Below are 26,155 nucleotides of genomic sequence, written 5' to 3'. Positions count from 1 at the left end.
GGACTGCCGTGTTGTGCTGCTGCTGTGGCTGTGGCTGTTGGGGCGGGAAGCTGGCACCACTCCTGCCTCCCCGCATCCCCCCACACCCACAGACATTGCGCTGGTGGTGGTGAGTCACGGGCCCTGGGAAGGGAGGGAGCCCTGCCGGTTGGGCTCGGGCTGTCCTGGGGGAGAGGGAACAGGGGGGTGTCCCTGCACGTCCTCCACCCCCCTGTAGGGTCCCCTCATGTCCCTCTGGCTGCTGAAACCAGGCGCGCAGGTGTGGAAGCATCCTCAAGGCCGCCCAGGTGGCAGGGAGGAAATGGCAGGGCCAGGCGGCTCCCCTTGACCCCTGCCCCCCCCAGGCTGCGGTCAGACTGGACAGGCCATGCGAGCGCCCACTCCTGCTGGCCCACTGGCTGATAAAAAGTTCATGATCTGGCCCCACATTCAAAAAGGTTGGCCACCCCTGTTTTAAACCATCCCAGGTAATTGTCTGTCTAACCTGCCCTTGAAAACTTCCAAGGATGGAGTTTCCACAGTTTGTACACTCTGTACCTTGCCAACCCAGGCCAGAAGTGTGGAGTGTGCTGCTGGCACTACCCCCCATTCCCCTTGGCAGCTCATGAGTCCCACTCTGCCCCCTGCCTTTGTCCTGCTTAGGGCAGAACCTCTGTGCCCCCACCCCAGACAAAACACAGGAACCCCCACGCCTCCATGAGTGGGAGCAGCCCCACAGAGCTGGAGCCTGACTGGGCTGCAAGGTGAGCATGCGTCCCTTTGCTGACTGCCTGCAGCTGTAGAATGCCTGACAGATGATGTGGCAGCGAGGGGAGCCATGGTCACCCATGACCAGTAGCTGGTCAGGTGTGACAGGCCACTTGGCTGTGCTCAGCAGTGTCTGGCAGCCCAAGGAAATCCTGGCAGGTGTGCAGGAGCACCTCCCCCTCCCCACCAAAGGGCAGACGTGTGCTCTGTTTGCTCCCTGTCTATCCTAGGGTGCTTAGAGTAAACTGTGTAACTTAAATCGATTCTACCTCAGGTGTTTTGAATGTCTGTACCTAGCCTCTGTAGGTGCCCTTCAGGTATGTGAAGACTCTTATCAAATCCCACCTCAGTCTTCTCTTCTCCAGACTGACTAGCCCTAGTGCTTTTAGCCTTTCCTCATAAGTCTTGCCTCCTAGGCCCCTAGTCATTTTTGAGGGATGATATGTCCTTTTCCTAGTCTGCATCCATTTTTGTTTCTGCCTACAGAGCTCTTTACCTTGCTCTACACACAGTTCTCTTCATTATTTTGACTGTTCCCTCAGCATCCCTGTGCATTTCCCTGCATGCTTTATGTGGGAAAGGACAGTCTGTTGTAGGACAGATTGGGAAGCATTGGACGTTGTACTTCCAACTCCCACCTCTCCCTTAAGGTGCTGGCTATAGCTAGCAGACCCAGATGGTGTGGATCAGAGAAACTGAATCAGTTGGTGCAGGGGAAATTACATGGAGGAACACTGTGGGGGAGCATGTGTCCCTCCAATCTCCTTCATGGCTGGGCTTAGTTTGCAGAGGCGGCTCTCATACGGTGTTCACATGTGAAGATTTCAATTTTGTCAGCTGTTTTGTTTTTATCTAAAATAAAATATTTTAACTTGAGAGGAGACAGTTGCCACTTGCGTGTGCAGTCATGAATTCTGCCTGTGGCTCTTCCTTTTGTTGTGGTACAGGGAAATATAGCACACGCTGTCTCTTGTTCACCAGGAGGTTGCTGCAGGTTATGCAACTTGCTTGTGAAGGATCCAAAAATGTCCGGGTTGTGAATATCTTTGAGCTTTTGGGGGTGGGGGAGAGGGAAGCGGTGAGGGAGGAAGACATAATACAAAACTGAACCTAAATTTTGCCAGATCTCTAGCCCTTGTGTCTATTCACCTTTTATCTGAAATCCCTGAACCTTAGGATGCGCAAGACCATCGTGCAAACGTTACATATGGGGCCTTCTTCCTTTTTATTTGCAGTTGTATTGCTATCAATTAATTATGGTGTATGTTTTTTACTATCATACTACTATCCCACTATCATACTAACCCTAACACTCTTCAGATCCTGGTTTTATGGAAGTAGATCCTTAAATATGTTTCCATTTGTGTACCAGTATTTTAAAGGCTGTCCATACAAATAAGCTGCAGTGTTTTAGCAGATAAGGTACCAAATCTTCCTGGCCTTCCTGACTATTTTAGAAGGATGCTGTAGTGATACTTGGGATTATTAGCTTTTCTAGTTAGAGCAGTGGTTTTCAACCTGTAGTTCACAGACCTCTGGGGGCCCACAGACTATGTCTAAGGGGTCTGTGAAAGACAGCTATGATCACTCAAGAGTATGTGAATACCCATACCTATAATTCAAAGGGGTGCATACCTCTATTTGAAATTTCCAGAGGGGCCCACAAATGAAAAAAGTTGAAAACAACTGAGTTAGGGCAGCAGACAAATACATTGTATCTTACAGGCAGTATTCACATTGCCCCCTACATCCTGAATAGATAAGGGTCTACCCAATTCAAAGTGGCAGCCAGCTGTTTTCCTGGGCAGATCATGGGGCCAGCTGTCATTTTCAAGGGCTTATCATGGCAGCCCTCCTGTGCCTGTTGTTGTACATGCTCCCCCTGCAGTTTTAAGGACTAGGGGGCAGGCTGAGGTAATGTATAAGCTAGACTTCTTTGTATTCAGGTTTTCATAAGCTCATTTACTGAGGTGCCAAGTTTTATCACTCAGCGCTTCCTCCAAAATTCCTGTTGGGTCATTTTTTAATACAGGCTTCTTCTAAAACCACTGTCTGTAAGGTCAAGAGATGGTGAAATACTTACTGCATCTTGTTTTCTGGGAGTAAAATGGTAAGTGATCTCCCAATGTCCCATATGCCTGAAATGTTGCAGCTTGCACATTTTTAACACTCCATGCCAGAACTGAAGATTTAGGAGTATCATCCCTGAAAGTTTTTCATATGGACCAATCATGGTGGTTGAATTTATTTGAAAAAAAGGTGAGGGGGAGCCACGGGGAAAGGAAAATCACAAAATGAGCTTTGGGAAATAGGTACCAAGAGCACCTTATTTTTCTATCAGACTTAGCAGAAGATGCCTTGTGGGTAGAAAAACCTCCTGGTGTCTTGAGCTTTGATTATCTTTAGTCGTTCTAGAGCAGTGAGTCTCAACCGTGGTGCTGTAAAATGCTTTTAAGGGTGCTGTGGGTTGCTGCTCAATATTAGCACTTTTACGTGTGCCAACACCTACACATGATTCACAAAATAAACCCAGAGATTCCAATGTGAAAAAATATTCAGAGTTGTCATGGGACTTTTTTGGTTTTGTTTTTTGTTTGGCGGGGGGTTGTTTTTTTGAGGGGGTGGGGGTTTGGTTTGGTTTTGTGGGGTTTTTTGAGTTCTTTACAACAGAAGAATTGCTCTATCATTTTTCCATAGTCAAAAAATGAGTGAAAGCTAAAACTCCATTTTTGAGGTGTGCCTTGAGTCTAAACAGGGGTGACTTGAGTCCAACAAGGGGGATCTTGAATCTAAAAATATTAAGAACTACAGCTCTAGAAGGCAGCAGTATATGCAAATGTCAGCTAATATAAGCTTGAAAGAAAAGAGAAATTCTATTAGGCTTTAGGGTTACACTATACATTTTCTTAGTAGAAAAACTTTTTTTTTCCTTGGACTAAATTTTGTGTCTACCCTCCCCCATCTTATAGCTACAGCAGTTTTATACTGCAGATTCAGGAAGGAAGGAACTTATTTCCTTTTGACTTATTGTACAATTGCTGCATTAACACTTCCTTTGCATGCTGCAGAAGAACACTGGTTTTGTTTAACTGAAGGAAGATCATACAGAGGTCATAATCATTAAATAGCCTGCCTGGGCAGGACTGAAATCATCCCTCCTCAGTATTATTTGGTACAAATTACTTGAACAGGAAGACTAAGATTTTGGGAGTTCTTAGTTCCTGTTCCTCCATTCAAGCCATGCCTTTTGCAGAGAAAAAAAAAAAAGAGATTGAAACATCCACGTAAGATTAGCCATTTTTATTAAGAGTTTTTACCCCCCTGAACAATAAGTTAAAAAACCCCATAAGATAAAAAAATTAAATAACAGTTGAGGTTCCAGCCTCCACACAAATATTACAAATAATTAAAAAACAGTTAAAATAAAATTAACAGACATATAATAAATCTTTGGAAAAGAGGTAGCTCCCAAACAACCTTATCTAAATGAATGGGGCTAAGTTCTGGCATCTTACACACCTGTAGCATACATACAGTGGACAGGCACTTGAGGGCAGAACTTGGCCAGAAATTAAAGGAAAATAAAATAACTTGCCCCTCACCCCAAAAACCTGCCAATATCTAAACCTATAATCAGTGCACATATGGACATATGTTGATATTGGAAGGGTCAGGACAAAACATTTGTGGGATTGGGTCTGAAAGCCACCTAGGGTTTTCTATAACAATTTAGTTTTCCTGTAATGTGCTCAGTTAACTGGAATGCCCTTAAAGTTATCTTAACAAGACATGACCACCAGTAATGTTACTGAGCATTCAGCATGTATAAGGTTTACAAGATTGCGCCCACATACCAAATATCACTTCATTCCAAGTAGAGATTTGTTTTTTTCTGACCAGAATGGCAGACAATACATGACAGTACAGTGACACAACTCTGTTCTGATGAGACCCAGTTCACTGTTTGCATATGGGTTCAACTGTATTAGGCTGCTAATGCTCCTGATGTTCTTCAGTAGGTTAAACTAAAACAATAGTTGTTTTAGAACAAAAGCACATACAAAATAAACACTTTCAAAAAGTTGAAATAAAATGAATAAGTTAATGATTGATACAACTTTACAGATACTTGCAAAAGACTAATACTGGTTCTTATATAAAAGTAGGGAGATAATTTACAGTACCATGCTTGGAAATGCTTATTATTTAAATGTTAGTTTCCTATGGAATGATTTCCAGGTAATCCACAGCAGTGGACATAGCAGTAGTCTATCTGCTTCAGATATGCTGACATGAAGCATTTTTAAAACAAACTTGAGAGGAACCCACACAAGTAGTCTCCAAACTAAACACTCAGGGTTTCAATGTACTGCATCCATACATGGCTCAGTCCCATTCGTGTGACAGAAGTGCTCAGACTTCCTGCTTTGGATCCAGGCCTCAAGAAAAGGTCACTTATGTGGAGAGGAAATGGCTTTTGAAATGGATTCCATTCATCTCAGACTCAATCCAAGGAAGGTATTTAGTGACTCTGGTGTAGACTCCAGGACTGTTTTTCTGAGCACAGCCAATTCCCCAGCTGACAATCCCATACAGAATCATGCTGTCATTGTGTTCGCAGACAAGAGGGCCACCGGAATCTCCCTGAAAATGCAAATACAACTGATCGTGGTCTGTTTTCTGAGCGTAAAGCTTTCATTATAGCATCTGTCTCTTACAGGTAAGTTTCTTATACTTTCTAAAATAATGGAACATTTGAATCAGGATTAAATTACAAGGTTCCTTTACAATGAAGTATTTTGCTCATCAAATATAATGTGCAATTAATTCTACCTACAGGAGATTTGCAGCTAAAAGCTGGTTCTGTTCCCTCATTTAAGGTCAGGGAAGGCCCATTCACTTTGTGCGAGGTGCCTGTGCAAAGGCAGTGCACCTCTGTGAACCCATCTCCTATCACATCTCTGCAGAGCTGAGTTTGAGGGAGGCAGAGGGATCTACCAAACACTGTTTCAACAGAAGTAGGAATGCAGTAGTAGCTGAAGCTGTCGTAGGCTTGAGGCTGCAATCGTAGCCATTAAAAAGTGCAGCTGCTCCTTTCCTCCACATACTGGACAGAGGTATAGGGGAAAGTTTTGCTTTCCCTGCTCCATTCAAAATCTTTTTTGAGCCATGTCTGGCTAGTGCAGGGCATACTTAATCAATTACAGAGATATCTTGTTTATATGAAGGAACACCAGAATTTCTTGACTCTAAAAACGCACGACTTAGGGTTTTAGTAGTGTATTCTGCAAGGACTCTATCTCAGAAGTAGTTTGAAAAAAAATATATAACCACTCTTACCTTGCAGGCATCAACTTTCCAGTGAATATCCCCAGCACAGACCATGTTTCTGGTAATTTTGTAGTCTTTGTAGTATTCATCCCGGCACAGAGATTGTGATATTAAGTTCACATTGGCTGACTTCAATATTTGAGAGTAGAAATAGTCAACTGCAAACAACAGGAACTAGTTCAGACAGGCCTTTTCCAAAAATTCTAATGCTGTTTTTTGTGCAGATGTACTACACCAGACATATTCCTATTCTATTTTTCTGTACATGAACTGCAGTTGTTCATAGCCTAGGATTTTCAAAGTAGCTCATGGCAATAGGCTCCAGCTGAAGTAAGCCCTTTAAAAATGCCAGCCATGGCTCTTTATACAGTCTCCTTCAGTTTCCATGTTTAGATTTTATGATGCTCTTTATTTCTGTTAAGAATTCTATTTCAGCATTCTTCCAAGTATGAAGTGCCCGACATCAACATCATGATGGGAGGGATGGAAATTTATCTTGGTATATGGCAGTAGGGAGTAATACCACATAGTGTATGGGTTACTGCAGTAGCAGAGTGTAAGGAACACTGTTACTTCTGAATTTTGGGCTGAAGATATATTTCCTCTATGTAATCTATAGTTCTATCTATATTAACAATATTAAGAGACTGTGTTTCCACTATACCATGCTCAAATTGTGTGCCAGCTTGCCCTGCTCTTTTCTCAAGTGATTAAAAAAAATCCCCTAATCAAGGTTTTTTTATTTGTATTTAAAAAGAAAAAAAGTGACAGTGACACCTGGCCTTTTATGTAGCACAGAGTAATATTTGGTTCTTTATGCACCAAACCTAAAGTAAGGGGTACAACAGATTCCCAATTCTGATTAGTCTCACATCCCCTCATTCCATGAATACAAGCTTGAGAAGAGGAGAAATTTACTTACAGTTATCTTGTTTCCCATAGCCAGAAACTTCACACTGGGTGTTGTCCCTCAGTTCCAGGTTTTCAGGTGGCAAACAGACAATTTTGACATATTCGGATTCAACTGCACATTGCCCAGATGCTGACTGTATTTTCATCAAAGCTGAACAAACAAACAAAAGTCAGAGGGTGCACTTAATGTTGTATAGGAAATGTTCATAATAAATGCTGTACTTATACACAAATTCTATCATCCAATCATAGGGCCTGATTCATAGCTGGGATATTTTTTGGTCCCAAATCCATCTTTGCCAAGTTGAAACTGGTAAGCTTTCCAGCTTTCACTTTCAATTACCTGCATGATAATGAATGACAAAACTCTGAGAAATAGATTTCTCATTGATGGAAATGAGATCCTATTAGCCAGGTGAATCTTTTATCAGTAGTTCTTTGACAGGATACTGGGGTTAGCAACATGTGTTTAACACATTGCACCACACACAGCAACTGAGTCGCACCCTGACTTAAGCACCTTTTATTAAAACTTCAACTTTAAGCCTGGATCAGTGAAAAACAAAATGTGCCTTTGTTTTTTTCTGAAGGGGGACAGGGTATGTAGAACTGGGTAGCAAGTGCAAAACAAGTAAATCTGTTCTGATAACATGCAAAAATCCTCTAGTTTTGTTCTTCCAAGAACATTACAAAGACAACTGGCTGGTACAAGAGGGATTTCTTGCCTGATAGAGACCTAAGTCTCTCTCTCTCCTTACTCTAACTTAAACAGCTTCTTTCTCCTTATGTGACAGTAATACATTAGACTCCAGATTTGAGAGAGATGTTTTAGATGGCACTTACCAATATCATTCTCATAACCACCTGACTCATCTGAAAATCTCGGATGAGTGATTATTTTTTCCACCCAAAATTTCTGTTCTTTTTTATCAGTGGAATTCAGCTGGGATTTTCCAAGAATAACTGTATATTCTGATGGGTATATCCTGGATGGAAGATAAAGAAGAAGACATAAAGATATTGGGCTTCTGAAAACATGAGCAAGGTTTGTTAAATTTTATTCATAATGTGGGTCAAGCCTTAGTTATGTGAACATTTGTCTTCCTATTCCTGTTTCATAACAGGCATATGGTTACTTCTCTAATTGCTTATATGGTATAGCAAATTAGGTCACTGTGAAAGTCTGAGCCTAAGTATTTCCTACGGTGGAGGTGTCCAAGCTGTGGCTCACTTGTCACAAGGCTAGGGGCCTGAGCAAAAAAAAAAAAAATCTCAGCAGCAGGTAGGGCAAGAAACAGATGGCACAGGAGCACATTGGGCAAGGAGTACAGGGCAGGAAGCAGAAAGCAGAGCAGCAGATTAGGAAGGGGAAGAGGATCAGAGTGGCACTAAGGAAAGGTGTGTGGTTAATTTATGGCACACCTGCAAAAAAAGTTGCCCCCCTCTGTTCTAAGGAGTGGAGATTCCTGATTCTCCATTTGAAAAGAATGAGTTTTCAGATCCCCACACATACTTTGATAAAACTCCAGCTTCAATCTATTTCTAACTAGCTCTCTTGTTTTTTTTCTAAAATCTTTAGCCTCTTCTTGGTAATGAGCTCTCTTGAAGCACCTTAAATCCCAGGGGAACTGACACTATGTTATCAGCCAGTTTCCCATGAAGTATTCTGTGAAGATGGTAGTTGAAAGGCAAGTTGAAAACAAGTTTTGAGAAGAGATGAGCCACAAAAAAATCCTGGCATAAAGTTATCCTAAATTTCCACCTGAATTTGTTTTTTTTTTAAATTATAACCTGGTAGCTCCACTCTGTCACAACATTCCTATTTTATTATGAAATGGAAGATTTAGGCTTTCTGTGGCTTAATCTTAATATATGTACTCTTGGCATTGCTAAAAAGAGCAAATTTGTTGACAGAGTAACTGCTGTGTTGTGTTTAAGTAAATGGCCATTGCCCTAAGAGGTCAAGCTAAGAAAACTGGAAATAGGAAAAGGAGCATTAATACTGACACTTACTCTTTTGGGAAGCAGTGTGCTGCAGTAAGCAACCAGCAAGGGTGGATGAGACTGCCACCACACACAAACTGATCCTCAGCTGCTCTCTTTGAATAATGATAGATGGTACCTATCCAAGGCTGAGACTCTATCTTTGCAGGTGTCCCGCTAACAATTTTGTAGTACTTGGTCTGTCTCCTTTGGCCACATGTAGGCCCTGTAAAATAAAGGAAAATCTTTTTTTCAAATGCATTTATAGTATGGCAGCTAATCACCTGTCCATGTGCTGAAACAGAAAATAGCAAGTCATGAAAATGTCAAGATGGTGTTCACACTTATACCATCCAGCCCTTATGAAGATGTTAATTTTAAGTGGCGCACGTTATATGGTACTTCTGCCTTTAGTTTATCAATGGAAGCTATTTGAGCATAGGGGGCACTTATACACATGCAGCATGGCTGCTCTGACACACAGTAATTACAGTGCTTCAGAATGGACTGGATTAATTGAGTCTGCTAGAGTATGGTAATTACCGTGCTCCAGCAGACTCCAGCATCACATGTATCAGCATCCTACACTTAAAAATGGCAGCAGAGGTACTTTAACTAAACCTCGTTCAACAAGCTTTAGATAAAGCGCCCCCACTGCCATTTTTCAGTGCAGGGATGCTGATACATGTGATGTTCCAGGCGCTTTAAAGTCCCCTTCCTTCTCCCCACCCCCCGGGGCGCTCATGTATAAATCCCCTAAGAGTATAACAACAGAATTTGGTTCCCACAAGTGCTAAAAATCTCCTGTTTGAAGTTCCCCACTTCCTGTCAAAAGTACATGTATAAAGTAAACCAGAGTACAGTTAAAGTAAGTCCTAGCTTACCTGTGTCACTGTGACACATTTGTATATTACAAAAGCGTGGCATAATCAGGAACCCTTTCTTAACATAACACCAGGGTTTAGACCTTCCATCTGGATTTCTGGAGAATGAGAAAGAAAATCATTTGTTCACTATTACTGCTAAGTGCTAATGACTCAATAAAAGGCTAATATCCATCAACAAGAATGATCAGAGCTCTTCTATTGAAAAAATATATTAACGGAGTTACTTCACAGAAGGACAATAGTAAATGTCTGATAACAAAAACTAATAGCTCATTAATTTTATTAATTCATAGGATCATAGGATAGTAAGGCTGGAAGGACTTCACAATGTCAACTAATCCAGCCTCCTACTCAAGGCAGGATCATCGCTGACTAAAACCTCCCAGCCAAGTGTCTGCCTAACCCACTCTTGAAAACTTCCAACAATGGAGATTCCAATTTTTCTATGTAGCCTGTTCCAATGCTTAAGTCCCTTATAGCCAGAAAACCTCTCTTAATTGCCAACCTAAATTTCCCCTGCTAAAACTTGAGGCCATTGCTTCTACTCTTGTCCCTTATAGTCATGGAGAAAAGTCCATCTTCACCTTCTCTGTAATAGTTGCATTGGTTCTTCTCTTTAAAGGTGCACTTCTGCAAAATGCCAGGAGTCCCCAAATACCATTAATTTCAGTGGAAGATCAGGAGACTAGGCAGTTTGCACAATTTACCCAAATATTTGCAATCAAATTTTAGCAAGTAGCTCTTTGAAGCTCCTGGCATTTCACTGAATATATACCATTATTATAGGCACTTTGGGGCTGAAGAGTGTGTGTGATAGCACTTAGTAACTGCTTCATTATTGTACCTGCAGTAGTTGTGTTTGCCCAGTCCAAGCTGCAGAGCGTCCCTCATGTTTGCATTGTAGGGTCTCCTATGTAATGAGGGAGAGTCCCATGACAAACATTCTTCGTTGTCCCCGTACTCAGACACCGTTCCTCTATAGTCTTGACCATTTTCATTAAAACATCGCGTTTCAGAGTCTGAAATATGAATATAAAGTTGGCAGCCTGTTTGGGATTGTTAACAGTAAGCTGAGATGGAAATAAGCCATGTAGCCCTTCCAATAAGAAAAAGATTGATTGGTCTAAAATGTCAGATAGTTGCAACATTCTGCATATGCAGAATTTTGCGTGTGCGTGCATTCATTACAATTTTTCACTAAGGTCTTGGGGTTTTGGTATCAAATATCTACCATATATTCTTTATTTTCAGACTTATATTACCTTTTATTTAAGAATCTCAGCCTGCTTCACCAAGCTAACAAAGTCTCCCAAAACTTCTGGAGAAACATTCCAAACAAACAGTCTAAGTAAAGACAGTCAAAAAGCCTGAGGCTGAATCAATTCAGTCTTCGCAGGTTAATCTAAGCTATGTAGATTTGACTGATAAAGAAGTGAACAGACATTCACTTTTGATTCTGGAAATGCAGCCACATGCCTGCAGTGGCCCAGGCCAGAGGCCGGGGAGGGGGCGGGGGAAGGGAGACAGTAAAGCACGCCTCCCTGCTCAGCTGGTGCAGACAGCTTTGGCCAAGGTTAGCCGCCTACCTTGTCAGCAGGGGGGAGGTACAAAGTATTCTGGGATGCTGGGGGACTGTGAGTTAACTTGAATATAGAATGGATCTGGGACAGAAGTTCAATAAACCAATTTAACCTAAATCAGTTAAGTCTGATACTACATATGCCCAGGTTTATCTTAAACCAGTTTCAGCCATTTTGAAAGTGGTTTATATGCACTGAACTTGTTGTGCTACAGAGTTGAACCTGTTTCAGATCGCTTGTATTGATTTATGTGTAGTTTCTGTCCCTAGCTACAGAGTGTATCTTACAAAGTGGGAAACTGAATTGGAGAGGTCATGACCTTCAAGAAGTAAATAATAGAACCAGAAGTGCTGACTACCTCTATTCTAATACAGTGATTCTCAGCCTTTTTGGACTTGAGGCATCCCTCAGTGTACTCAATGGTTGAGAGTCAGTGTTCTAATATTTTGGCATTGCTTCTCTCTCCTGTGTATTAGTAATAGATACCAATCTAGAGGCCTTCTTTATTGGTACACAAAAAAAGGAGGTAATAAATTGTAAATTCAGAAAATGGGTATTAGGAAGGAGGAGGAATCTAGATTGGGATAGGAACTATTCCACCTTACCTATTTCACAGTGATTCCCACTATATCCATTTGGACACGAGCAACGGCTAATCCCGGAAAAGAGTAGATAGGAAATGCAAGTTCCTCCATTCAGACAATTACAATCTGTTAACAGAAGACATCAATAAGCAAGGTTACAATTTGTCAATAGTTCCATAACATGTAGTTGAAGGCTGCACATTTAGTATATAAATATCCAAAAGTAATGTGTTCTCTTGTGCTATGTGTACTTACTGTGCAACAACTAGTTTTAGGCTATAAAAGTAGAAGTAGCAAGTATTTACCTTTGTGTCCCAATTTGTGTTTGCTGGGTGAGTTGTACAATTTCTGTCTATTCCAAACCTAAAGGGAGAAAAAAAATAGAAGTTTTTTTTTGGTTATGGAATATTTTCTTTTAAACTGTTGCATTATTTATGTCCGTAACTCTGAAGCATATGCATGTAGACCTATTCCTGAATGTACACCTGCAGTCTTGAGCAGCACACATGCAGCTGATTGATAAGCAAGAATTTAGAGGAAGTCTATTTGTAATAAAGTAGAATTAAAATACCGAAAAATTTCAATGCATTGACTTAATATTATAATTGCAGTTCTTCTTGGTAGGCTTAAGCAGTCCCACAAGCCAAGCCCAAATAGCTACCTAAGGCAGGGGTTGGCAGTGTTTTTGGGCAGAGTGCCAAAAAACACACACAGCCTCGACTTGTAAGATGTCACGTGGCGGGGGAGCCAGGAGGGGCCCAATCTTCATTGCTGCAGTTCAGCTCTGGCCCCTTCCCTGCCATCTGTGCCGAAGAACGTGTGCCAAGTAAAATGTCTTTGTGTGGTGCCACACTCTGGCACCCATGCTGGGGTTTGCCTACCCCTAAACTAGGGCATTCGACGGGAGACTATATTACTACCTTCTGACAAATCTTAGTGACCTCCTAGAAACTGAGGTTCTGCAACTGGATTAGTATTAACAAAAAGTAAGAGGAAAAAAATCCTCTCTGCACCTTTCTAATAACTATTTAAGGTCTCTCTAGAAGACCACTTTAGTGTTTCCTTTTCACCATAATTAGAAGAAATGTGGATGAAAATAACAAACAAGTTCAAAATACAGTCATGCCATCAGATAAAGCCAGTTGTTTATAAGCATTAGAAAGTAGAATTCTAATAATAGGCCAAGTTTAGAGATGAAAGGAGAAGTTATTGGTCATGGTCAATAAAGAGAGGCTATGAGTGGGTGCCCCTGCTTATTTCAAAACTTACAGAGTCTAGTCCTGTGACGAGCATGCCTAGCATTACTGAGACGATGACAAGTGACTTCATGTTTTTGGGTAAGGTCTGGTTTAGTTCCTCTTCTCTTATCTGCGGTTTTTGGTGGGGAGTTTGTTTCTGAAAATAAAAAGAGGAGCTTACAAGTGTGTTGTGGTTTGGAGTGCCAGGTTACTCTCTTTATTTTGTCTTTATTCAGGTGCTTGACTTCATCACAAATCATGGTACTATTAATTAGAAGAAGAAGTAAAGGCACTGACTTCGTATGACTATTTGCCCTTCATTTTTACAGGCCAAAAGAGTGCTTATTGTTTTTTTACTTAAAAAAAAATAGCTACCATGTCAATTTGAATTTTTGCCTAGCCCCTTTCCTGAAGCTGGAAAGTTTCTCCATTTTACAGTTGGATATGGCTATGGAAGCTGAGCAGGTCCACAGTGAGCAACTCTTGTTGAAAAAAACTTGTACAGGCAATACAACAGACAGGTGACTCCAAAAAAAGGACAAATTCTGATTTCACTTTCCACAGACTTGCAAAAAAACTAGAAAGGGGGAATAAAGAATTTCTTTGCAAAATGTACCTTGAAACATCTTGCTTTGGTCAATTCAGGTATCAAAATTAATATTATTTTGCATCCTCTTTTCAAGCATTGGTGCAAAACAATATTACTGATTTTTGTAACTTCAATTTAAGAAGTCGAAGCAGAAGGTAGAATGGAGAGCTCCCTTGTTATTCTACTATCACCCAAATGTAGAGTTGTAAGGAATATGATGACAAGGTTACTTGGTTGCAGTTCTGGTTTGTTATCTGTTTTGAAGGGATGGTAGTATTTCATGATAAGACTTTTCAAAAGTGCCCAGCAACCATGGGAGCAGGGTAGAGTTTCATAAGAGCTCATGTCTTATTTAAGTACCTACATTGCCCTGGATATGAACTGTGGATGCTGAGCACAGGGAAAAAAATTACCACTTCATTAAGGTACCATCTAAATCTGGTGTTTGCTTTTTCTCCATTTATTTGGAGTTTTGAAAGCTAGTAAGTAAAAAGACTTTGGATGTATTTTCTCTTGGTTTTGCAGATGCAATTGCCTCTGTCAGCCAGAAGGACTGTCTGCATATAGCAAAAGCCAGCTTGCCTGATGTCAATGGCAATCTGCCCATAATAGACTGCTTTTCCAAGCCAATTTTGAACTGTTTTTCAAAGACAAAGAAGAAGTAACTGGTTTTCATGTTTCTAAAGCAAGTCAGTTCAATTAAGTGGAATGTAATTTTTTCCTACAACAAAAATTGTATTCCTGGAGTGACAAAACCAAGGGATAAATGTCCAAAAGGAATGTCTAAATGCTGAAAGAACCTAAACTATAAGCAGTGCTGGTTAAACAGTGCAAGAAAATAACCTGTGTCTCAGATATATAGATATATGCATTTCTCAAATTCATTTAGATTGCTGATTTATTGTTCTGTTAACCCATTTTCAATCTGGATTTGTAGTCTGCAGTTTTTAAAACACATTAAAACAATTGGTTGTTTATTTGCAAACAGAATTTAGGAAATCCAGTTCTTCAACACCGCTAATAACACAATGTTATAGGCTATGGAAGGTTGCATTATACAATGTTTGGAATGTAAACCTAGCAATCAAAATCAGCTTTACAAAAATGCAGCTTTTCCTATAGGCTTTTGAAAAAGGCATCAATTTTACAATGCCACAAGGACAGTGTGCCTGTAAAATACAACTGGATTTTACAGGTATGGTACTTACCAGTTCACTAACAATGCTGCAGGCTTGCCGTGTTCTAAGCTGACAGTGCCAAAGGCTTGCAGTGCTCTGTGCTGTTACAGCAGCAGCCTCAGAGCTGGAGACTCTTTAGCAATCCAAGCTCACCAGAGGTTCCCACTGTTCTGCAGAGGAAGCACATCACTATTTAAACCCTTAGCCTGAACTGTGATTGGTTGGCTCTTGTCAGTCAAGCATTCCTTTTTGATGACCACAGCAGTGTAGGTTTATATTGCCTTAATCTTTTCACCACTAGGAGAATTAAGAAAAGTGCATGTTTAACTCTTTGCAAACAAAAATCTCTGAATGACTCAGGAGGGGAATTCTAAATGCTACTTACTATAGTTTCAGTGGTGTGGGGGAGAAGCAAATAATTCATAATCTAACAGGTAAAATGAACCATATTCATAAGTTGGTCTTCATGAGTTCCTTATCTTTGTGTGTCCGGTGACAGTCAATAAAATCTTACTGGAGTGGAGAAGAACATGGAGGAGTTGAAACAGCACGTAACAGCACTAATCAAGCAATTGCACGTTTCTATAAACCCTTCCATAGTACAGGAACCTGAAGTTCTTTACCATCTGTGGGTGCCCTCTTGTGGACCAGAGCAAAATTTAACCCCATATATTAAGGAAAATCATTTCTTCTGGTGAAATACTGACATTGTTAAGGGATATCAGGCATGTTTTATATGCCAGCAGTACTGAACAAGTTTTTAGAATGTAGATGAAGAGTACCATCTCTAACTGAAACTCAAGAAGGTAAAACTTGGGTTAACAGAATGCATTACTTGAGTTGAAATGGTTAGATCATAGAATTCAGAGAATGGAAATAAATGTTTATCCTATCCAAAGCTATTTGCCATTTCCTATAGAGTAATACATTGTCCAGAGAAATATTGCATAGCCTCTTATGCACCGCTGATTCTCTTAGTCTATAAAGTGTACTCTACCTTCTGCCTGATTTCAGACCTACACAGCTAACTACCTCTTTAACAGGTGAAAACATGGGGATGTCCTGAGGGGTTGATCTATATATGAACCAAAGAGTTCTGTGGATATGATAGGTAGCCTACCAGCATACAAAGAGTTCCTTTTCGATGTGAAGATCCTCTGATCCTTTTGTCATGTGAAGATCCATCCTTGAAAATGGTTTGGAGGTGTCACTGACACAGGAGTGCAAGAATAGGTGATGAAATGTCCCTTAAAGGACTGGGTTTGGAGTCCAGTAACTGTTGGGTTAATTGTTGTGATTAGAGATCCCAAAACCTCTTCATTAGCATCTCTTTTGTGGGATAATGAATGGCAGCATCTGTGTGAAGAAGTAATGACAGACAGCAAGATAGAGTTCAAACAAACTCTATCTGCTTTGGCTTCTGTAACAAGTACTTGCCTTGTTAGAGGCTCATGTAGTGGTCAAACATACTCTCAGTTCTTTATCCAGCTCTGGAAGCTAGTATTGGGACAGTTGCTTTGATTTTGCAAGCAAGTAGAGTTTATGGTTACTGAATAGAAAGAAATGAATTGAAGAAAATAGATTAATTTGGAGTCTCAAAAATAGAAAACCAACCAGTACTTTATAAATTTCAGTAAAACCACTTCTATCTCTTGTCATGGTGATCAAATATACCAATGTAAAGGAGAATACCTAGTCCATCTTGAAAATGCAGAGCTGTTATCAAAAGTAGAAAATGGGCCAAACTCTACTAATATATAATAGTTATGCAGCCTGTTGGCTTCAGTTGAATTATCTGTTGTATAAATTATGGAAACATTTACTCTAAATTTTAGAGAAAATTAAGAATACTGATTCACTTGCATATTTTTCATATAACATTTAGAACAGTTGGGGAAAGGAAGATAAAGTAGAAATTCCTTCTCTTCCATTCCCTGTAGAACTTAAAATGCCTTGTTTTAAGATGTTTTAGCAGTCCTTGAGCTAAATGTTTCCCTAATGTAAAAGCCCTCTGCCCAGTGAAGTGATAAAAATTGATTCCTCCTTAATAGCACACACCTACATGTTTTGAACTACTAATAACCATAGAATTACATTTAAACTACATAACCTTAAAACACATGCTGTTGTGGGTAAAGAGAAGATTTAGGGCTCTAATCCCATACATCTTCCTTGTCTGATAAAAGCTCAATGCTACTGTAACATTAGAAGATGAAAATTAAATGTAGTTAGAATTACTTCAGAAATGGGCTTAATTTACTATAGGGTGTTCTTAAAAATATTTTATCCTAAATTTACTTGTCTATCCTACCTCATCTACCTTAGAATGAATTCCGATATTCTCATTGATATAGTGTTGGTTCACCCCTAGTTACAAATATAGTCTTAGGGAAGTCACTATCAATGTGATTTAATGGGCCTGATAGTTGTGCAACAGACAGGTGGAGCTCCAGCTCTGTTTCTAGAGATAGGAGAGGAATGTATTTTGTAGCACTATGTGAATATCTGTTCCCACTCCAGCCTTTGAATTCAAACTTGTTCAAAGAAGAGGCCTGAATTCTGCCGAAAATGTCTTCAAAATGTTCTTTTTTCAGTTGAAAGGAGGGGAAGGAAGGCAACAGGATTGGTGAAGTCAACTTGGAGCAGTACTAAGACTCAAGCTTGAGACTAGGTGAATGGCAACAGTGCCATGAGTTAACAGGAATCCAGATTACATCTGGCCAGAGGATATTGTGCTTAGTCTTGCTCACTTTTTTGATATGTTCACAGACATTAAGATAGGACCAAGGTTGCCGTTGCCCCCTAGATCCCAAAGGCAGAATAATCCAAAGAGCCGAAAGAGGATTCAAAGGGATGGAGGCAGGATGCATGGGAGTGACTGGCTTTTTTGGGGTGAGGAGGGAGCAGGCTAGGTCACTATGTGATTCACAGGGGGGAGCGGAGAAGGGAAGTGAGCAGACCCTGAACTGGTGGACCCTACCCAAGCCAGACAGCTCCACTTTCTTCTCCTTCAGCCCTATGAAAGAATGTACCAGACTCCACCTGCTTCCCAGACCATCTTTATGGGAAAACAAGGGTCAGCTTCTGGCAGCTAGGTTTCCTCTCTGATTCTTACATCTGCCTGAGGAACAACAATAGAGAGCACCTCTCTGGGGGCAGAACAGGCTTAGGTAGGGAACAAGCCTCCCTACACAAAATCTTTCTTCCTTATTATCTCATGAGATGGTCAGGTTAGTGATTCTCTCCCCAGATCCCTATGGAAGCTATGCAGAGATTTCACATCTCCCCTAGTCATCTCTCCCGCCAAACAGTATGGTCTGCACTTCTTATGCAAGCATAGGGGCCACATGGTGGAAAGGCCTGCCCCTCTTTATCTTCTTTCTAAGATGGGTAACATTCAACTGCCATGACATTCTGCCAGGGTTGCTGTCCAACCACAGTCCCACTTGATTTCTTTGGGCCAATTTTTTTGTCGGAATATTGAGAATGAGTGTATGTCTACTGCAAACCACAGCATGGTGAAAAACTGCCCAAGCTAGCTCAGATACTAGAAGCACTCTACTTGCCTGCTTCCTGAGAGGCTTCTGAGCAGTATAAATTAGCTTTGTGCTGCCATGACTAGACTGCTTCTGTTTGAGCTAACTGGTTTATAATTAACTTGGTCATCCCTACAGTACATTACAGTCTGCACTGTAGATTATGTTAAAGCTCTAGCTGAAATAACCCTTGGCACCTATTATATCCCATCATGGCTGATTTTTCACGTGGTAGAAATCTTACTGCATGCTATTATATAAAGACTGTAACAGGAAATAGAAATAAGGGAGGCTTTCATAACGCAGAATCTAAATGACTTAGAATGAATAGTGAGTTAGTGAAAGGCTTGTCAAAGAGACTATGGAACTGCTAACTCAACACTGAACTTTAACTAAAAATGAACTTTGACTCAAACTTGAAGAAAGAAGCTAAAGTTGAACTATGTTCCAAAACTGTATGATTGGTATCGGTGACTTGTGATCAAGTCTTACTCTTTGACCTTTTGCTTCCTGCATGCTGCATTCTTCATTAGATAAAGAATGACACTTCTTTATCATCTGTCCAACGTGGCTACAGTTTCATTGTAGGCTTTTTGATCAAAGTTTGGCAAAAGTGTGTACAGAGAGGAGGGTAAGGGACATCTGAAGAAAGCATAGGTGCTACTGAAACTGTCACTGGTGATTCCATAGATGGCATGTTACCACCATAGTAGGATTCTAGGGTCCTGGTTTATATAATGCAAGTTCCTAAATTAAGATGCAGTGTCTGCTGTTTGAGCAGATACTCTGATCTCAAACACAGCAGGCTGGTCCAGGGAAGAGAAAAAATGTAAATGCTTTTTTGTAGTGTTGCTCCATGTGGCCTGACCCTGCAGATCCCTTGCATTACTTTTGCATCCTTGAACAATTCTTGTGGACATCAATGGGAGATCCAACCCTCTAACGCTTTCAGGATCTGAGCCACAGCATCACTTAGCTTTCAGCCACTGTTAAAAGAATCAGCCACATTTTGTAGTTCAGGTACCTTGAACATGGGCGACTGGTGATACCTTAGTCGGGGGGGGCACAGTGACAAGTCAGCGACTGGGGGCAGGGTGTCCCCCCCACGGCCAATCTCACCGCAGCACTCCCACTCTCTGGCTGGCACTTGCGGGGGGACACCAGCATTCCCGTCTGCCCCCTGCCCATTGCCTAAGCAGCAAGTAAGCACAGCCTGTCAGGGGGTGCACTGACGTTCTCAGGGGGTGCACATGCACCCCCGCGCACCCCCTATGCATCGCCACTGATCTTGAGTATATTTGACTAGTCTGTCAACCTAAGCAAACTTAGAAGACGGAACATTCCAGCCGGGTGAGAACACTGACCTTTTTAAAGAAGTACAGGCTCAGTTATTTAGGATTGTGGGATTTAGAGAAATTGTAAAGATCACAGTTGATTTTCATTCTGATATTTGTGATTTGTTCAGGAAGAAATAAAATGTGTCCACTATACATTTTCTTATGACCTCTAGTTGACACCAAAAAGATTTCTCAGATAGTTTAATTAACGATTTAAACACAACTACAAGTCCCTCCACAGGTTTCCTTGGACATACAGTTTTACCCTAAATAATGCCTCTTATGAATACAATCTTAATATTCCTTGCCTGGAATCAGACTGGTTCAGCAAGAAAGCTTGAGACATTTGTGAAGTAATGGAGCCCACCATGTGTTTAAAGAGGCTTCAGTTCTTTGCCCTACCTAGCCCATATAACTACAGTGGCAGATCATTTTGCAAAGTTCCATTGAAGCTAGTGTGTATCTGCACAGATGCAGCAGTCCCTTCATGTGGGTGAAGTTCTGGGATTACAGCTCAGATGTGTTCACTTAGGGCATGGTTCTGATTTCTCAAACTTGGGCTTTATACTGTAAGAGAAATTTACTGGAGTGCCTTCTGATTTACAAGACATACAGTTTAGATCAGAATTAGATCTACTAAGTGCTTAATCACCCTGAAATAGGAAAGTGGAATTGGCTTCTTCATCACTCATGGCCCATCAGGCATAATGCAAATTTTGTTGGTTTAAATATGCCTACCATCGGTTGCATCTGTAACCTCCCTTATCAGTCTACAGACTGATACAGATGTAACTCAGAGAAGAGTTAAGCCTGGAAACTGGAATTTAGCTAACAGTTGAGGGTGTCAAGTCAGTGCTTCTCCCCTAAACAGTTGTCCCTGTAGTAGTAAAGGATTTAAAAGACAATAACTTGTATTTTGTTAGTGAATTAAGTAGCTCTGACTACATGAGAACAGATTTCTTGAGTGGTGCAATCCTGTTTTCACCGTTACTTTCTCCAGAAGAACACAGCAGAATGGTTTTCAAGGTAGTCAATTGTAGTCTTAAACCATTTATAATATTAAAATAATTATTTCAATATTATGAACACTGTTTTAGAATTATCTACTTCAGTGTTCACCAACTTGGGCATTGTTCTGAGGGACCATTTTATTTTCTCACTTTTTTAATCAAGAAAGTTTACTTTTCAAATCAGATTACCTCTGGTTCTTAAAGAGAGACAAATAGGTTAAAAAGTTTGAAACATTAACTTATCTTTATCACCTAAACAAACAAATTTCCTTCTTAAATTCTTACTGTAAAACTACAGCTCACCTGTAGCGGTCAGGAACTTCCAAAGTAGCTGATTTTAAAGTAAACATGAATCATAAAAATGCTTGAGTATTAATGACTCAAGATTACTTGGTCATTTGTGGCTGGAATCAGGAGGGAAAGCTGATTTCATTTCCTTTAGGTATAATTTAGAGGGTCAGGTTTCTACTCTTTTAACAAACCATCTTCCTTTCCTTACCTGCTTCAGGATGTTGTAACGATCTATCTTATTCTTGTAAGTGAAAGTAGCAGAGCTTATCAGGCTGTGGTTTGCTGGATGCTCTTGCTCTTTGGAGTTGTTTCTCTGTGAATAGTGGGAGTAGTCTGTTTTTCTCCCTGAACAAGTGCCAATGTAATCAAAGACTTAAATGCTTGCTTCATTCAAAACCAGAAACTGACTTCTGTTTGTTCATTGATGTTAATGCTTTGCTTGCAATGTTTTGAAAAGTCAGAACAATACAATTCCTCTCAAACACAATTTTTTTGATAATTCAGGTGGAATTTTCAAAGGGATTGGAGATGTTAGGCACTCAGTGACATAGGATGTCAATAAAAGTTGGGTGATTAATTCCCTTGAGCACCTCTGAAATCCATAGCCATCATGTGTATCTTATGCAATCTATTTACAGCTGCACATATAAAACAGGCATTTTGATGTGCAAGTTAGCACACCAGTCCTTCATTGAGAAAGAAACTATCACACAGTGCCATGTATTGCCTCCAAGGTGTTTGCATTTGAAGGTTCCTGCATACATTTAAAGTACATGTTTGATGACAAATGCTAAACCAGATTCAATCTGTAAGTGTTATCAGCCCCTTTTGGGGATTATTAGGTTTGTGCAGGATCATGAAAATGTGCAGATTCAAGATAGTCAACCGTCTGACACCTATTTCCAGGCAAACAGATTTGTCCTATTAATTGAATGGTATGATTGGTCAGTTAACATTTAAAGTAAAGATTGCTGGAGCTGGAGCTGGTCCCTCACAGCATACTTGCAAGCAAGCTAAGGAAGTATGGGTTGGATGACTGGACTGCAAGGTGGATAGAAAGCTGGCTGAATCATTTGGGCTAAATGGGTAGTGATCAATAGCTTGAGTAAATTGGCAGCAGGTATCAAGTAGAGTGTCCCAGGGGTTGGTCCTGGGGCTAGTTTTGATTAATATCTTCACCAATGACCTGAAAGGTGGGATGGATTACACCCTAAGCTGGTTTGTGGATGACACCAAGCTGGGGGGAGTAGTAGATATGCTGGAGGGTAGAGATGGGATTCAAAGTGACATAGGCAAACTGGAGGGTTGGGTCAAAAGAAATCATATGAGGTTCAAAGACAAGTGCAAAGTCTTGCACTTAGGTCAGAACAATCCCATACACTGCTACAGGCCTGGGACCAACTGGTTAAGCAGCAGTTCTGCAGAAAAGGACCTGGGGGGTTACAGTGGACAATAAGGTAGATATGAGGCACCAGTATGCACTTGTTGCCAAGAAAGCTAATAGCATTCTGGGCTGCACTAGTAGGAGAGTTGCGAACAGATCCAGGGAAGTAATTATTCCCTTCTATTCTGCACTGGTGAGGCCACATCTGGAGTACTGTGTCCAGTGTTGGGCCCCCCACTAGAGAAAGGATGTGGATAAGTTGGAGAGAGTCCAGCAGAGAGCAATGAAAATAGTTCAGAGAACTGAAACACATGACTTCTGAGGAGAGTCTGAGGGAACTGGGCTTATTTAGTCTGCAGAAGAGAAGACTAAGAGGATATTTGATAGCAGTCTTTAAATACCTGAAGGGTGGTTGCAAAGAGAAGGGAGCTAGACTGTTCTCAGTGGAGGCAGATGACAAAACAAAGACCAATGGTCTCAAGTTACAACAAGGAAAATTTAGGTTAGATATTAGGAAAAACTTTCTCACTAGGGGAGTGGTGAAACAATGGAACAGGTTTCCTAGAGAGGTGATGGTATCTCCATCCTTGGAGGTTTTTAAGGCCCAGCTCAACAAAACTCTAGGTGGAATAATGTAGTTGTGGATGGTCCTGGTTTGAGCAGGAGGTTGGACTAGATGACCTCCTGAAGTCCCTTCCAAACCTAATTTTCTATGATTCTATGATTCTATATTTGATACAGATCCTAAATGGCTTAAAAATCTGTGTGTTTGCATTCAGGCTTGGACCCATCCCCTTTCAAGCTCGCTGGCCAATTTGGTGGTGAGAATTCCATTGGAAGTCTGAGGCAAGAAGACAGAAAAACTTTGGGGCTTTTTTGGTCGGACTGTGTGAAGCTTCAGTATTCGCTTCGGAGGAGATTTGGCCTGATTCAGCAGGTAAATCTCTGAATCCAAATTCAATCAAAAGATCCATTAAAAGCTCCAAATTGAGTCAAATTGAAGCCTACGAATCGATTTGGAAAAGATTCAGAAAAGATTTGGAGATTTGGGAGGCAGACATGCAGGGAGGGGGAGGAGGGGGTGAAAAGACTGCTCTGATATTGACATCTGTAGCTAGCCAGTGACTGATCTTTCTCTGAGTTCCCTTCCAATCACAGTGCTCTGGGGGAGGGACATAGAAACAACATATAAGGCAATGTGTGAACTCATTTGTGTGCCTTTGGTGAGCTGTCAATCTGTCTCTCTGTTGCAGCAGCAGCTTCTGAAGGGCTCTGGCTTGGTAGTAGTTAGTCTCTTGCCACCAAGTTCTATCCAATCCTTTCCTATTTACTCTTGCCTACAATCCCTATTGTTATCCATTCATTTCAGCTTATTCTTCCCCAAAAATCCTCTTATTTGTTCTTGTTAGCCTGTCTTTCCACCACCACCCCCCACCTCCCAAAAAGAAATCTGTGTTTTCCTTGACGGTGTGTCATCACCATGTAGGAAAACACAACATATATTACATATATTACACACAGACACACACACATTTTGCAGCACACCAAATATCATGAAGCATGCTGGAAAGGCAGGTGCCAGGTCTTCTGGCAGGAGAGGGAGAGGGGACAGAGGGAGAGCTTCAAGTTCCTGCGCCTGCCCAGCAAAACATAGATGCAACCTCTTTCCTGGCAGTGAGGAGTCTTCTGCTGCTAGTGGGAGCAAGGATGTGGGAGCAGGTCTGCACCTGCAGCAACACCAGTAACCAAAACCAGCAGCAGCATGACATTCTCCACTCCAATTTCAGTTGCCACCATGAGCCTTCCAGTGCCAGAGGAGGAGTTGGATCTAGAAGCAGGGGGGTTGAGTGCCATAGCTAAGGAAATTCTGGTAAAGTAGGGGGAAATCTGAGTTTGTGCTCCACACCCCTTACAGTTCCCCTAGAGGCAGGTCTCCTTCTCCAGAAGGCACTGCAAAGGAGGTTGTGGGGGCAGGTGGCTCAGCTACTCCTGTTGCTGTGCCTCTGCCTGCTGAGGAGGGGATAAGGCATGATTGCCACCCGCAACCCAGAAGTGGGTGGGTAGTGTAGTGTGGGATCATTTTGAGATGGCAGATGATCCCAGGTATGCTACCTGACAGCACTGCTGAAAGCAGATCAGCCAGGGCAAGGACGAGAAATATTTTACCACCACAGTGATGCTGCGATATCTCAGGAGGCAGCACCCCCTTGCCCTTTTTCCTCCTCATCCTGGCACCAGTGGCAGTGCACTCAAAAAGAAGTCACCATCTTGCTCCAAAGGCCCCGTCCCCAAGAAGCAGAAGCAAGCCACCCTGGACCACTGGGGAAAAGGCAGGGAAAAAGGGGGACGTGTTCCCAATGCGAGCAAAGTCACTCAGACCATTGGGGAGATGCTTGCTCTGGATGGCCAACCCTTCTCCTTAGTTGAATGGCCAGGGTTCAGGCTGCTCATGTTGCTCGTGGCCCTATTCCACCAAGTGCCTGCATGCACCACCGTTAGCAGGATGGTGGTGTCCTCCCTGTATGAAGCATGCAGGGAGTACTTGAGGGAGGAGCTGCAGAAGGCAGGGCTACAGGTAGCTTTACATGTCACCTCAGACATCTGGAGCAGCCGGGGTGGAGATCATGCCTACCTCTCCCTCACAGGGCACTGGTGCGATCATTCAGGGTGTTGGTGGGCTCTCCTTGAAGTGGAGGTGATGGAGAGTGGGATTAGTGGCCCCCTCAACAAAACTGAGTGGGATACCATCTCCCAGATCTTGGTGGTCCTCAAGCCATTCCTCGAGGCCACCAAGAGCCTCAGCGCTGGTGATGCCCGCCCTAGCCAGGTTATCCCCATAGTGAGGGAGCTTGAGAATGAAATGGAGAAGTTCCAGGGGATCAGTGTTCCTAGCTGGGGCAAGCCGCTTTCACCAGAGGTGCAGGCATTGGTGAAGGAGGGCATAAAAAATGGCTGGATCCATTGCAGTCCAGTACAGTCCATGCTGGCAGGCATGTGCAACCCGAGAGTGAAGGGGAGCATCTGCAGCAGCAAAACCCTTGATCACTGGACAGAAGTCCTAGTGAACAGAATCAGGAAGGGAGAAGGGCAAAGGCAGGGGGACATGGAAGAGGTGGATCCGCTGTCCCATGCCAGCCCTCCATGCACCAGTCAATTTCCTCCACCCCAGCCACTGCTAATGTGGGGCAAGGGCATGGCTTCAATGTTGGGGTCCAGAGGCACCAGACCCCACAATCCAGTAGGTAGTGCAGAGGCCTTGCTGGCTACATATCTCGCCATGGATGTGGGGCCACTGCAATGCAACCCCTTTGCCTATTGGGCAATCCACAGCCAGATGTGGCAGGATCTGGCCACGGTTGTCGGGGAATATTTGTCCTGTCCACTGATCAGTGTTCCAAGCAAGAGGGTGTTTAGCGTTGCTGGGGATGTTCATAGATTCATAGATGCCAGGGTCGGAAGGGACCTCAATAGATCATCGAGTCTGACCCCCTGCATGGGCAGGAAAGAGTGCTGGGTTCAGATGACCCCAGCTAGATGCTTATCTAACCTCCTCTTGAAGACCCCCAGG

At 41.9% G+C, this 26,155-nt stretch overlaps 1 protein-coding gene and 1 long non-coding RNA gene across 2 annotated transcripts in view; one reads left to right on the top strand and one right to left on the bottom strand.

Annotated features, from left to right (window-relative positions):
• Window positions 1-4,049: 4,049 nt before the first annotated feature.
• Window positions 4,050-16,209, bottom strand: PLAU (plasminogen activator, urokinase). Its single transcript, XM_006016302.3, has 12 exons — window positions 16,150-16,209; window positions 15,060-15,199; window positions 13,294-13,419; window positions 12,330-12,387; window positions 12,046-12,150; window positions 10,705-10,879; window positions 9,858-9,955; window positions 9,004-9,199; window positions 7,834-7,976; window positions 7,001-7,141; window positions 6,088-6,236; window positions 4,050-5,391 (listed from the first exon to the last, which is right to left on the bottom strand). Exons 3-12 carry the CDS (start codon window positions 13,351-13,353, stop codon window positions 5,203-5,205), a joined length of 1,314 nt encoding a protein of 437 aa, XP_006016364.1. The 5' UTR covers window positions 13,354-13,419; window positions 15,060-15,199; window positions 16,150-16,209; the 3' UTR covers window positions 4,050-5,202.
• Window positions 16,210-23,410: 7,201 nt separating this feature from the next.
• LOC112551540 overlaps window positions 23,411-26,155 on the top strand; it is a 9,209-nt gene continuing 6,464 nt past the window's right edge. The window contains exon 1 of the long non-coding RNA XR_003095840.1: window positions 23,411-23,524. This is a non-coding gene — a long non-coding RNA (uncharacterized LOC112551540). The remainder of the gene's footprint in view (window positions 23,525-26,155) is intronic.

Source organism: Alligator sinensis, unplaced genomic scaffold (genome assembly GCF_000455745.1).
Source record: "Alligator sinensis unplaced genomic scaffold, ASM45574v1 scaffold109_1, whole genome shotgun sequence".
Lineage (NCBI taxonomy): Eukaryota > Metazoa > Chordata > Crocodylia > Alligatoridae > Alligator > Alligator sinensis.
This window is presented reverse-complemented; position numbering and strand designations above follow the sequence as displayed.

What these genes read in the sequence shown, in the direction of transcription:
- PLAU (XM_006016302.3), bottom strand. Translation starts at nt 13,353, where the DNA reads ATGAAGTCACTTGTCATCGTCTCAGTAATGCTAGGCATGCTCGTCACA. An exon ending in TGGTTATGAGAATGATATTG is followed by an intron (nt 7,142 to 7,833) that starts GTAAGTGCCATC and finishes TTGTTTGTTCAG; the next exon opens with CTTTGATGAAAATACAGTCA. An exon ending in GGAAAGTTGATGCCTGCAAG is followed by an intron (nt 5,392 to 6,087) that starts GTAAGAGTGGTT and finishes TTGCATTTTCAG; the next exon opens with GGAGATTCCGGTGGCCCTCT.